A 12,133-nucleotide genomic window follows, 5' to 3' on the forward strand; every position below is an offset into this window, starting at 1 on the left:
ACGTTGGGACTTTCCTCCTCCACACTCCTACAGGAAGAAGCACCATGGGCCCAGGATGGTTTGGGGGAGCAGCAGCTGATGTTTATTGGGGACCAGTATCCCTTTGTCAGATCTTGGGGGCCTGGCCCCCTGTATCTCTCGCCTCAGCTTCATTCGTCGTCGCTGTCGAACTCCGAGGACAGACCCTGCAGCAGGGGCAGGGACATGGAGTGCCGCTCAGGGTCCCCAGGGCCCCCACCCTGGGCTCCTGGTGCGGGGCTTCGGGGGCTGAAGAGCCAGTTCTCTGCCAGGGTTGAGGATAGCCACAGCTTGACTCATGCCCTTGTCTTTCTGCCGCCCTGGTCCCTCCCTCTGGTCTTCTGTGCTGTACCCACCCCCTCACCAGGACCACGCTTCCATCTCGCCCTCCCCTGGCTCCCTCACTCCATCCCCCTCACCAGGGTCCAATGTGGAGTTATGGGTGCCCCACACACTCCTGGGCTCTACACCCCACGCCCTTTCCCTCTACCTTATCCCATCCCTTTCATCTTCATTTCCCCTAGCAGTACCTGACAGCATCTGGGGACCCCTTCGGAAGGGGTTTCGGCCCTTGTAGGAGAATCTGGGTGGTCTGCCCTCTGGCCCTTCCTGGGGAGGTGGTGAAGGTGGGGCTGGGCCAGGTGAGAGCACATCAGCAGCTTCGGGGACATCAGCAGGGGCTGACATGGGGGCTGGAGGTGGCATGATGCTGAGGTCAGGTCTGACCCAACTGGCCCCATGGGGCAGTGGGTCTTTGATCAGGGGCTTCTGTGGTCCCAGCACTCCCTTGGGCTGCAGTGAAAACTTGAGGCAGGAGAAGGCAATAGGCAGTGACCGCTGTAACCAGAGCAGTTGGGGCTTCCGGGCTGTGGGCAGCAGCCCCAGCTGTAGCCAGGAACAGGAGAAGACCTGGTAGATGACGTAGATGCTGTGGGTGCTTCGGAGCCAGGGAAGAGTCTGCTGTAAGCTCACCTGCCCTGGTGGCAGCAGCAGGAAGGCCACCTTCTTGCGCAGGCCACCCATATGTAAGCGGATCCGGCAGGGCTGCCCATCCAACAGTCGCATTTCTTCATAGGCTGTCTCTGCCCGGCCATTTGGTGAGTATTCTCTAGTGCAGTGGGCAAAGGCACCTTCAGAGCCTGCCTGCTCCAGGAGGTTCGGTAGTGGCCCCACTGGTTGTAGTGCCCGCCGGCCCTGCCGACCTGGCAGAACCAGGCGGGTGTGGACTGGGCGGGACTGTTTCACTAGCACACCCAGTAGGTCAAAGCAGGCTGCATCCGACAGGAAAGGTACTGCCACTACATTGGGCCCAAAGCGCTCCTCTGTAACCTGCAGGTGGCCAGTTTATAGGTCAGGGACTGAGTTAGGGTCAGAGTTAGGAGTTATCTGGTAGCCTACTCTAGCTTGACCCTCCCACTGTCACTGCACACTGTGCTCAAACTGTTGTGCTTCCTGCTTGTCTCCCAGTTCCCTCTAGCAAAACCTGAATCTCTACTATGTGCCAGACTCTGCTAGATACTGGGAATGCATTACAAAATGAGACTTTGTTCTTGTCCTGATATAGCTCAGAGAGCAAGCTGTGGAGCAGATGAGATGTGATTTAACAGCCTTTGTCTTTGATAGAAGAGGATCAAGGATAGTTTCTAGGTGGTAATGCTTTAACTTTGAAGGAATTAGCCAGGTAGGAGAATGGTCAATCCAGGCAGAGGGAACAGCCAGTGAAAAAACTTGAACTTACAAACTAAGAGGGGCATAGTCAGGGAAGTATACTTTCATATTACTTAAGTGTAGGGTGTGGAGAGGGACAAGCACACAGGAGCTTGATTATTCAAGGCCTTGTGTGTGTGCTAAGTGATGGGACTTTTATCCTGAGGACAGTGGGAAGCCACTTGAAGGATTCTGGTTAGGAGGGGCACAATTCAGATAGGCATTTTAGAAAGTTAATTTTGAATAGGAAGGCATAAAATAGAGAAAAAGTCAGTTAAGAGTATTGTAAAATTCCAGGCAAGACATGGTGAGGCCCTGAACTAAAATAATGGGGGAAGGTATTTAGGTTATAGAATTAGTAGAACTCGGTCACTTAAGGGGTGTGGGAAAAGGCATCCTCAAGGATTAGGGTTACATGGGTGATGTCATTAACCAAGAGTGGTTACACAGAAATAGGTTTGGAAGTCCACACCGCGTCTATAACATCTTAGTATACACCTTCTGCCCGAGCTTCAGAGGATAGTTCTTTTAGGGATTTGAGGCCTCATCTTTGTAATGCTAGTTCCAGTAGGCTTTCACAGATTACAGTTCCTCTTGGTTTTGTCCTTCTGGCCTTTTTGTGCTGGGTAACCCAGTTCTGGAAAATTTAATTTCTTGACCAACTGGGAAGCCCTGTAAGATCCTGTCTAGTAATTGTACTTAGGTATGATCTTGACTCGTCCAAGATATTGTTGGTTGAGACTTCTGGCTCTGTGTTCTGCTAAGGAGCATACACAGTTCCCTCTTTGGGCCCCTTTCACGTTAGAGTCCTATTCTTAAAATGCTGTGTGCTCTACTTCCCTCCACCAGACCCCCAATCCCATGTGTCTGTGCCCCTGCTGATGGCATTGCCCACTTTACTGGCTTTCTTGTAGAATTCACCAATGGTCCCTTAAGGTTGATCTGCTTTTTGCTACGTAAAGCTGTTTTGGAAGTGCTGCCCCCCAGCGTAAGGGGGGCGTAGCTAGTTGTGTCTGGACTTTACACAAGCTGAGATAGCTTGTCACTACTGTCTTGTCACCTAGCCAAGGAAATAACTGGTGCTCTTTGTTGATCTGCATGGAAGAATTTCCTATCATTCCTTCTCCTTTGTTTCACTAAGGTATGGGGCATTTAACTTTTGGGTGGGGGCATAGGTCTGAAGAACAGGACCCTGAGAAGAACAGTTGGATTTCCAGGGGTGAGAGCCGAGCAATGGTGGGTTAGCATTTTTGTATAGAATGCTCTGCCTCATGACAGTGAAAGCATAATCATCAAATATAACCTCAGAATCCCAGCCTAGCTGCTCCTTTGGTGCCTAGGATTCTGTACAAATGAGACGAATTGGAACGTCTCCAGGAGAGGTCCCTCTAACAGGAGTGTGATGTTTCTTATGGTCTAAATTTCTGCTAAAAGGTGATTAAGCTGGAAACTCTCTTTCAGAATACAGACATGAATTTGCCATGGAAGTTTATTAGGCCCTTATTCTTACCCTGAGGGCCCCAGTGGTTATCCTAAAGCAGGAAAAATAAAGCACTCAACACTATGCTAGGGTGAACGTGTTCATGGTCACCATTTGAGACCATGACCTGCTTCCACTGCACTTCTGGGTAGAATTTCTGAGGACTTAGAGGCCTGCAAATTCAGCTCTCCCCGGGGCAGCCCAGGAAAGTCATGGTGGAAGATTATCTTCCTGGAGGTACCTTGGCGGGTTTGAATTCTGAATAGGGAGCCCTTGAGCCACATTCTGTTTTTCTACAAAGTGCCCAGTAAATCAGCAGTTCTGGAAGAGGAAACCAGGTTACTCAAAGGTATCCTACTTCTTGAACTTGTCACATACTACCAGTGATTTATCCTGAATGTCCCTACCCTGACTTTCCTGGCAATTTTCCATTTAAATAGGACAGGGAGTTTTTCTGATACTCAGAGATGGTGTAGCTTTTTAATAGTTAAAGACCCCATTTACTTCACCCTAATTCTGATTGATCTAGTCCAGGACCAACCTCTAACGCTGCTGAAACTAGTTGCTCTCATTCTTGGGAGGACCTTGGCTCTTCTCTTTCTGCTTCCTTGGGAAGCTGACCTTTGTGGTGAGCTGCTACTCCATTGCAGATGGGAGCTACGTGCCATTAAGGCTGCTTTGAGTTTGGTAGTTACTGCTTTAAGATGATTGTTTTAAACTTGGTGGGCTGCTTTCTGCAAATGCTTTAAATTCACTCTCCTTCAGATAGGCTGACCAGAACCCGATCCCTAAATTCTCTAATATCAGAAATTAGTGTCCATCTAGATTTTGTGGGATTTTCTGGACACCAGCAACTCAGAGCTGAGATCTGCCTGCTCCTGGAAATCTGTATATTTGGCTCAAAACCCAAATTTCTCATTCTGTGGAAGTTAAGCTGGAGGGAATATCTGTGAAGAGGTCAAAGGTAAAGTTCAGGTTCTTTAGAAAACGTAAAAGGCCTTTCACCGTCAGCCCCTATACCTCTTCTTCCGCATTTTCACCACTAATTCTTTGAACCCTGTTCTAGAGGACCATTTGTAGTTCACTAATTTACATTTTTCTTTCTTTCTCTCTTGGCTTTTGCATATATTCTGCCTTTAACTAGTACACTGTTCACTCACACACACACCCCCACCCCTTGCTCATTAGGTGTTTATTAAGCACCTTTTATGTGCCGGGTATTCCTCTTCCCTCCATGTGAATAACTCCTATATGCCAAGCTGGAATGTACTCACTCCAGGAAGCCTTCCTGACCTCCTAAGTCTACCCCTGACTTAGCGCTTCTCTTTTCTGCTCTCATAGCTCCCTATCCATTGTCTTTCAAGGAACCTTTCTTACTGTTTTTGCAATTGTAATTAAATTGGACACTCTGTGCAAAGCACTTAATGCAGTGCCTCACACATAAGCCAGCACTGAGTAAATGTTAGTTATTATTGTCTTTAGGCTTCCAACTCCTTCCAACTTATAAACTGCTCAGACCCATCTAGGTCCCACTTTGTTACTTCCTCTTTAGCCCTCTTTACTTACCTACCTTATCTTTGATGAGGGTCCAGGTAGCATCAGCTTCATCCAGTGTCAGCAGGTGAGGGGTACCAACCAACATGATGGAGTGTGGGAGGGGTTAGGCAGGGCAGTAGCTGCTGCAGAAACCCCAAGCTGCCCATAGAGGTGAGGCCCCAGGCCCTGGACTCTGACATACTACAGCATGAGGTCATAGAGGTCCTGCCGGGTGTTGGGGCCTTGGGTGGGGAGAGGGCAGTCGCTTTCATAGCCTCACTGTACCCACCACCTGAGTCCATACTCTTTAGTCACCTATTCATTCTCCTGCTTTAGGGGAGGTAGATGCAGGTTTCCATTAGGGTGTGTTTGTATATGTCTGTATGTGTGTGTATGTGTGTGTGTGTGTGTGTGTGTGTGTGTGTGTGTGTGTGTGTGTGTGTGTGTGTGTGTGTAGTTCTTTAAGGAAACAGTATCGGGCCTTTCCTCCTTAAAGCAATTTGCTATGCTATCTTGTCAGTTGCAGATGACTTCTTTGTGAGGTTGGATTGGGGTCCTGAAGGACATGGGAGAAGCATAGATCAGGACTTAAACTGAGAACAAAGCAGTGGCGCTCAACCTCGGCCATACTTTGGAATTACCTGGAAGCTTTAAAAATTACTGGTACTTGGGTCCTACTCCCAGAAATTCTGGTTTAATTGGTCTGGAGTATGCCTGGGCATCAGGATTTCTAAAAGCTCCCCAGGCAATTCTCATGTGCAGCCTAGGTTGAAACTCATTATTAATGAGTGGGTTACAGTTGCAGTGAGAACCAGGTGTGTGTAGGAGGGTGCCATGCTGAGTGGTGACAATGTGGAGGATAAGAATCGAATTGGGATAATGTTGCCTTAGTAACTGGAGAGAACTTTCAGGAAGCCAAAATTACCCAGCTAAATTTAAGGAAATTTTTCTTCATCCTCTACTTCCTTTCCAAGGCTGCTTTGTATCTAGTGGGTACTCTTCCTTTATGGCCCTAATCTATGTGTGGCTTTCACTTGCGTCTCCATCCAGAGATCTCAACCTGGTGTTTTGCTGGAGAAGAAGAGTGGTTTTTCCTTGGAGAAGAACCACTCTAGAGAGTCCTTCTAGTAGCTGCTTTCCCACTACACTCCTGTGTGCCCACGAAGACTCCTTGTGTGTGGGGAGCATCCTCCCCTATCCTTGCCCAGCATGTGGAGTTATCCCACAAAGTGACCATTGTCTGAGGTGACATGAGCATGAAGCACTGGGAAGGGTCCTACCGTGGTGGGAGAGAGTGTTACCAAGAAAAGTTTCTTCAAGGAGAGGTGACTGGCCCCAGGAAAGGGCCGGTCTTCCTAGAGAGCTGAGAGTTTGGGTATCAGGTCTTTGAGCAAAGGTTTGGCAAGTGAGCATGGGCCTGTGCTCCAGGAGAGGAATTAATATTCAAATATTTGTTGAAATTGAATGTGTTAGGGGCTATTCCAAACACTTTGAATGCATTATCTTAGTTAATCCTTTTAGTAACTTCTTGAAGTAGGAACTATCATTTCCCCATTTTACAAGTGAATTAACAGGCTCAGAGAGGTTAAATAAACTAGTGCAAGGCATACAGTGAGTTAATGGAGGATCTGGGATTCAAATCTGCGTCTGCCTGATTCCAGCTTTAACCATTAACTAGTAGTTCCTTTTGGTGAAGGGAGAGATCAACACGTTCCTTCTGCTCTCCTGAGTGTGGTGGGAGGGGTGTGTGCCAGGTGGAAGTACAACGTGATGTGGTGACAAGGAAATGGGCAGGATGAGAGAAGAGCTGCAACAGACCAAACCGGAAACCCCAAGCTTCCTGTTACGTGAAACCAAGTCTCTTCCTCCTACTGCCCCTTTAGCACATTTTTTGTTATTGTTGACAAGGAGAGGTCACCTGGTAAAGTACAACTGGCACCTCTGTTCCCTCAGAAAGGAATTCTGAGTGAGGTAGACAGAGACAAGGACAAGAGACACAGACGTGGGGCAAAACTGACCAACAGTGCAAGGAGACAGATGCAGAGGGACAGAGACGTTGAGAGCTGTTGAGAGACAGAGGCAGAGAGTGATGCACATCTGTATCCTGAAGGGGGTCCAGAATGAGAAGGGGGTGGTTGAAATCGGGGTGCAAGGATGATGAGTTGTTGGTGAAATCAGATGAGGCTCTCTTTCAGATTTTTGTTCATAGAGGGAGCTTGGAGGGGAAATTGGGTACTGTTGAACTCCTCGACCAGAAGCCCATACCTCTGTCTTCTGTCTTTTGTGGTCTGAATACCATGATTCTCTAGGATCCCTAAATTCCACCCTGCCCTTCTCTAAGTAAGTCCGTCTTTCCTTTCAGCTCACAGAGTCTGAGACTGAAATTTGATGAAGGAAAGCACATGACAGCTGAGTTCTAGGTGGAGCTGATGAGCCCAAGGCCTGGGCTCTTTGGGCCATATCCTGTTCATGGGTTTTGCCACCATGGTAGCACGTTCTGGCGTCTCCCTGGGAAAAAAGGCACAGCTTATCAGCATATCTGAGGAGTGACCAGAGTGGAGAGCACAGGGAAACAAACAGGTAGGGGCTGTTATCCGGAGAACATGCTGCTCTCTGCAAGAGCCTCCAGGGCAGTACAGAATAGTTTGGATAGCAAAGACCTCAGAGTGATCAAGAGCCCTAACAAGTCTCTTCACTTCTCTCAGGCTACAGGGATAATCCTATAGGTCCCTAATTGCTTATTTGAAACCTTTTGGGATGGATGTGTTTTGGAATTCAGAATTTTTCAGATTTTAGAAAGGGAATATTGTGCCCTTATGATATATAAAGCAATACCCCAGTGAGATTGAGGGCGGTGCCCTGTCATCAAACCCATCAATATTTCTGTAGCTAAATGTATGAATATTCATACTAAGTGAGTTAAATAATATAAATATGATCATGACGGGTCAGGCCAGATTTTGGGTTAAAGTTATGAAAAAACTATTGTTTCTTCAGAGATGTTTTATTTTGTAATTATAGGTAAGGGATTATGGGCTTATAATTGTTCTCAGGTGGTAGTGAGGAGTAAGCGTGCCGGAAAAGCCTTCTGAACACACTGCATGCTAAGGTATGTATGTGATCTCAATCCAAAACAAAAGGTAAATGTCTGCGTGGGTGGACTTTTGGCTTAGCAGTGAACAAGGTACAGCTTTGGACTCAGCTGCCTTGGGAGTTGTGCACAACCATGGAGTGAAGGTGCCTTAGCAGAGAGGCTTCCTGTGGTGGGAGGGAGACAACTCACTGCTTTTGAACATCGGCTGCACATGATTTCCCTTTTCACATACCAGAGGTGAAAGACAAAAAATGGTGTGTGTGACACATGACTGTCACGCATTTCTTTATATTTCTTTATAATAATGTTGTAATAAGTATCTTACTGCATACATCTTTGTTCACATCTCTATTTTGTCAGGATAGATTTATTGAGGAGGAATCACTAAGAGAAGGATGTGTACATCTTAAAGACTCATGACCCATTAGGATTAGAATTTTGTCACAATTATCTGTAAAATCATTGCCTGGAGGGCTTTTTAACTTAGAACTTCGTGAAAAAAGATTAGCCTTGAGAATGACTGAGCCCACACTTGGGTTGAGGAGAACCGTAGATTTCCTCCTCATCCACTTGGCTTCAGCATTACCACCTCTGAAAATCACACTGAGCTCCTGGGCTGTCTCTTTAGTTCCTTGTTAATGAGGACCTGGTGAGACCCCATGTGGCTGTGGAGATGGCATCACTTGCTTTTTCGGATCTGCAGCCCTCCTGTGTGATATCCCATGGTGCTTGGTCCAGCCGTCTGAGTGGTCCAGATTGTACTGGGCTTCAGGTCTTAATGGTCTTCAGGTCTTAATGGCTAACCCTAATACCCACGGTTATGATAGTTTTCCCAGAGAGCTTGGGTCTGCCTGTGCAGCCCATAGCTTTCTCTGACCTCATAACAGTGACTCCCTGCCTTTTGTCTGAGAATATTCTCATTCTGGATTTTATGCTGGCATGAAAGATTTTTTTGTGCAATGTCCTTGCAGTGTGGAGTCTTTTAGCAGAAAGTGAATCCCATGTTGGGCAATACCACGACGCTTCCTGTTTAATATCTCTGTTCTCTGGAAGCCACAACAGTGTGAAATATTCCTATTTCATCATATTGCACCAGCATCGTGTGCTACTCGTGATGTTGGCCAGAACAAATGGGGGTTCTATTTGATGAGGATGTTTTTTGAGAATTCTACATTCTGGCTCAGGATGCACAAAAGGGCAGACTGGTAAGAGACCATAATGCCTCGACCTCAGGCAAACAGGTGAAATATTAAATACAACGATTTTCTGGGATATCAAAATTTCTTTCAGTTGGACCCCTGGCCCCTGAAGCTGCAGGCCCAGGGAGAGACATTGTAGCCACTAACTCCCGAGACTTGGGCAGCGCAGTGAGGGTAGCAGGAATAGTGATTACACATGAGACCAAGAAGATTCTCTGAACTGAATATGTCTTAAGGATCAGGGTCTTTAGACAAATTTGGGACTCCAGGGCACATTATCCAGATTCTCAGAAGGTGGGGAATAAGCCTGTTTAGCTCCTTCCCTAAGGACAGACTGAAAACAGCATCTGGCTCCAGGCATAGAGGGCTGTGATCCCAGACAGGTACCCAAGCACTTGCCTCCAGAGGCAGTGTCAGTCTTCCCAGGCTCCCGGGTCCAGGATCTGTAGAGGAGCTTTTGTGTGGGAACAGGGGCAGACTTAGGTTAAAATGATGGGGCAGAGTAGGGGGAAGAGGAGGAGGGTAGTCTTCTTTAAGTTAAATTGTGTGTACTGTGATCCCATGATAATTCCCTGGTCCCTTTTCTTATTTTCTCTGCATGGTAACATGTGGTAGCCTGTCTCCTGCCTCCTCCCAGGCAGAATGCATGGCTAGGCCAGTCTACATATGCCAGTGGTACACACAGTAGAGCCTTCACAGCAAGTATCTGTTGAGTGATTATCACAGTCATAGGCAGACCATGGGACGAAGATGACATAATCCATACCTCCAGACCCCAGACTCCTCTGAATGTCCCCCCACTTCCACCCCCAGCCTCCGTTGTTTTCACTGCCTATTAGAACTGGCTTTTTCTGAATGCAAAGGTTTCTAGGAGCTGGTCGCTGATCTGCTTGGTGCGGGCCCCGTAGATGAGCGGGTTGAGGGCAGATGGTAGCAGCAAATAGTTGTTAGAAGGATGTGCATGGGCTTTGGGATGGTGTGATGACCAAAGAGGCGTGTGAGATATGAGAAAAGACCAGGCACGTAGAAGGCTAGAATGACACAGATGTGGGAACTCCATGTACCAAAGGCCTTGGCACGGGCTTCCCAGGTAGGCAGCCGCAGCGCAGCGTGGGCAATGAGCCCATAAGAGCCTGTGATGCCTAGAATATCTATACAGCTGACACGGCCGATGGAAGCGCCAGCCCATACAAGTTGCTGGCCAGAGTGTTACCCCCGACCAGCTCCACCACCGCCATGTGTGCACAGTAGGCGTGGTCTGTGGTCTTGGCTCGGAAGTGCCCAAATTGTGCAACCAGCAGAGGGAAAGGCACAACAACTGCCACAGCTTTCAGTGCCAGTGCCAGGGCTGCATAGCCCACGCGGGCTTTGGTGACTAGGACGGGGTAGTGCAGTGGACGCCCTACTGCCACAGCACGATCACAGGCCATGGCCAACAGTACACAAGATTCCATGGCCATTGGTGCATGAACAAACAACATCTGGACCAGACAGGCAACGTATGGCACAGGCTGGGGCCCAAGCCACAGCACAGCCAACAGCCCTGGAGCTATAGATGTGGCTAAACCCAGGTCTGTGGCTGCCAGGGTGGCCAGGAGCAGAAACATGGGCTTGTGCAGTGTAGAGTCTATCTCCACCACTGCCAGCAGTGCTCCATTGCCCAGCAGGGAAAGCAGATACATGGGCCCAAAGACCAGTGTCAAACAGGCCTGGGCAACCCCGAACTCTGGAATGCCAGAAGAATGAAGGGATGAAGAAGGTTGGGCGTGAGAAGGGGGAGTTGGACTGTGGAGCTTCTGCCATCCTGTGGGGTCAAAGCTTTAGGGCTCATGGGGGCATCAGTCCTGATAGGAGAAGGACAAAGGGAGAGATATGGGGGGTGTCTCAGTGGCATAGATCCATCCAGGTATGTGTAGGAGTGGTGCAGGGCTGGGAGGATTGCAGTGTTATAACCTTTGACTTGCAGTGTTATAACCTTTGACTGTTTTGGATGGATAATCCAGGTCACAACCCTAGCTGGGATGGGAGAATCCTTGTGCCTGAAAGTCCATGAGTATTGCAGGGGGAGTAATGGGAGACAGTGGTAGTGAAGTGTGGTGTCACTGCTGCAGTGGCTAGTATAGCTGGAGCCCTCCATTTGGAGCTCAGCTGAGAGTGGAGCGGAGATGAATGTTTTTCTTCCTAAGGGTCCAAGTAGAGTCAATTTCGGTCTTGTAGATGGGGAGAAGGCCAGTGCTGGGTGGGGATCAGGCCTCAGGCTGGTTTTGTCCCTGACTGTGTATCCTTAAGCAGAACTCCTGGGCCTCAGCTTCCTCAGCTCTGCAGTGCGGGTGAGCGCAGTGATCTTAAGTGTTGCCCAGCTTTAACATTCTGGGCACCAACCCACAAGAAGAAAGAAGGAGAGTAGAGAGAAAGGGAGAAACAGGAGGAGGAGGCAGATGGGACCTGGAGTGAAGGCTGATGTGACAGGAGAAAACCTCGTGGGTTTTTGGGGTGTGGGATGTGTATTTTATTCTTAACTTGATGCTGAAGTAGTGAACTTGAACGTGGGCTGGAGAATTGATGCTGGGCCTGGGAAGCAATGGAGAAAGAGATGGCAGCAAAAAAAAGGAACTTCTCTGTCTTCTTTCCTTCTTCACGAACCAGAAGGGGATTACCCTCGAGTTTCATTCCTGGGGTGCCAGAGGCAGAACAGGTGACAGAAGGGGAGGAGATGGCACTCAACCCAGAGTGGCAGCCAGAAGAGGAAGAAGCATCTCTGGTGTTGGAGGAGGCAGGATGAGTAGAACCGATTCCTCCCAGAATCTAGCCAATGGCAGAAACTTAATAAAGGTTGGATGGATAAATGAAGGAGGAAGAAAGCACCAGCAGAAAACTTGACTGGGGAAAGAGCCTAAGCACCGTGTGTTTGCAGCTTCTCTTCACCTTGACCAATGCCTGTGGGGCCCTTTCTACCCACTTCCCTCAGGACCCTTACCCCTCCCACCTGGGCCACATTAACTCTTCCCTGTTCTGCCTCTGCTAGCCTGGGTAACTCAGGAAGTAGAGTAAGGAGGCAGGGATGGGGGCAACAAGGAAAGAGACTGACTTTTGGCAGTG

At 48.4% G+C, this 12,133-nt stretch overlaps 3 protein-coding genes across 3 annotated transcripts in view; 1 reads left to right on the forward strand and 2 right to left on the reverse strand.

Annotated features, from left to right (window-relative positions):
* LOC105748487 (olfactory receptor 56A1) overlaps positions 1-12,133 on the forward strand; it is a 71,652-nt gene that overhangs the window by 222 nt on the left and 59,297 nt on the right.
* On the reverse strand, positions 60-4,911 carry C8H11orf42 (chromosome 8 C11orf42 homolog). The gene is made up of 3 exons (XM_004279260.3): positions 4,776-4,911; positions 549-1,347; positions 60-283 (listed from the first exon to the last, which is right to left on the reverse strand). Exons 1-3 carry the CDS (start codon positions 4,845-4,847, stop codon positions 150-152), a joined length of 1,005 nt encoding a protein of 334 aa, XP_004279308.1. The 5' UTR covers positions 4,848-4,911; the 3' UTR covers positions 60-149.
* Positions 9,870-10,837, reverse strand: LOC125965091 (olfactory receptor 52W1). Its single transcript, XM_049712846.1, is given in 4 exon segments — positions 9,870-9,979; positions 9,982-10,189; positions 10,192-10,776; positions 10,778-10,837. Coding segments are annotated over 4 exon segments (963 nt in total).

Source organism: Orcinus orca, chromosome 8 (genome assembly GCF_937001465.1).
Source record: "Orcinus orca chromosome 8, mOrcOrc1.1, whole genome shotgun sequence".
In the NCBI taxonomy this organism is placed as follows: Eukaryota; Metazoa; Chordata; class Mammalia; order Artiodactyla; family Delphinidae; genus Orcinus; species Orcinus orca.

Bases quoted from the DNA above. Each gene is read 5' to 3' on its own strand.
- C8H11orf42 (XM_004279260.3), bottom strand. From the start codon at position 4,847: ATGTTGGTTGGTACCCCTCACCTGCTGACACTGGATGAAGCTGATGCT. The intron at 1,348-4,775 runs GTAGGTAAGTAA...GGCCACCTGCAG, and splicing joins GGACCCTCATCAAAGATAAG to GTTACAGAGGAGCGCTTTGG. The intron at 284-548 runs GTACTGCTAGGG...CAACCCTGGCAG, and splicing joins GGGTCCCCAGATGCTGTCAG to AGAACTGGCTCTTCAGCCCC.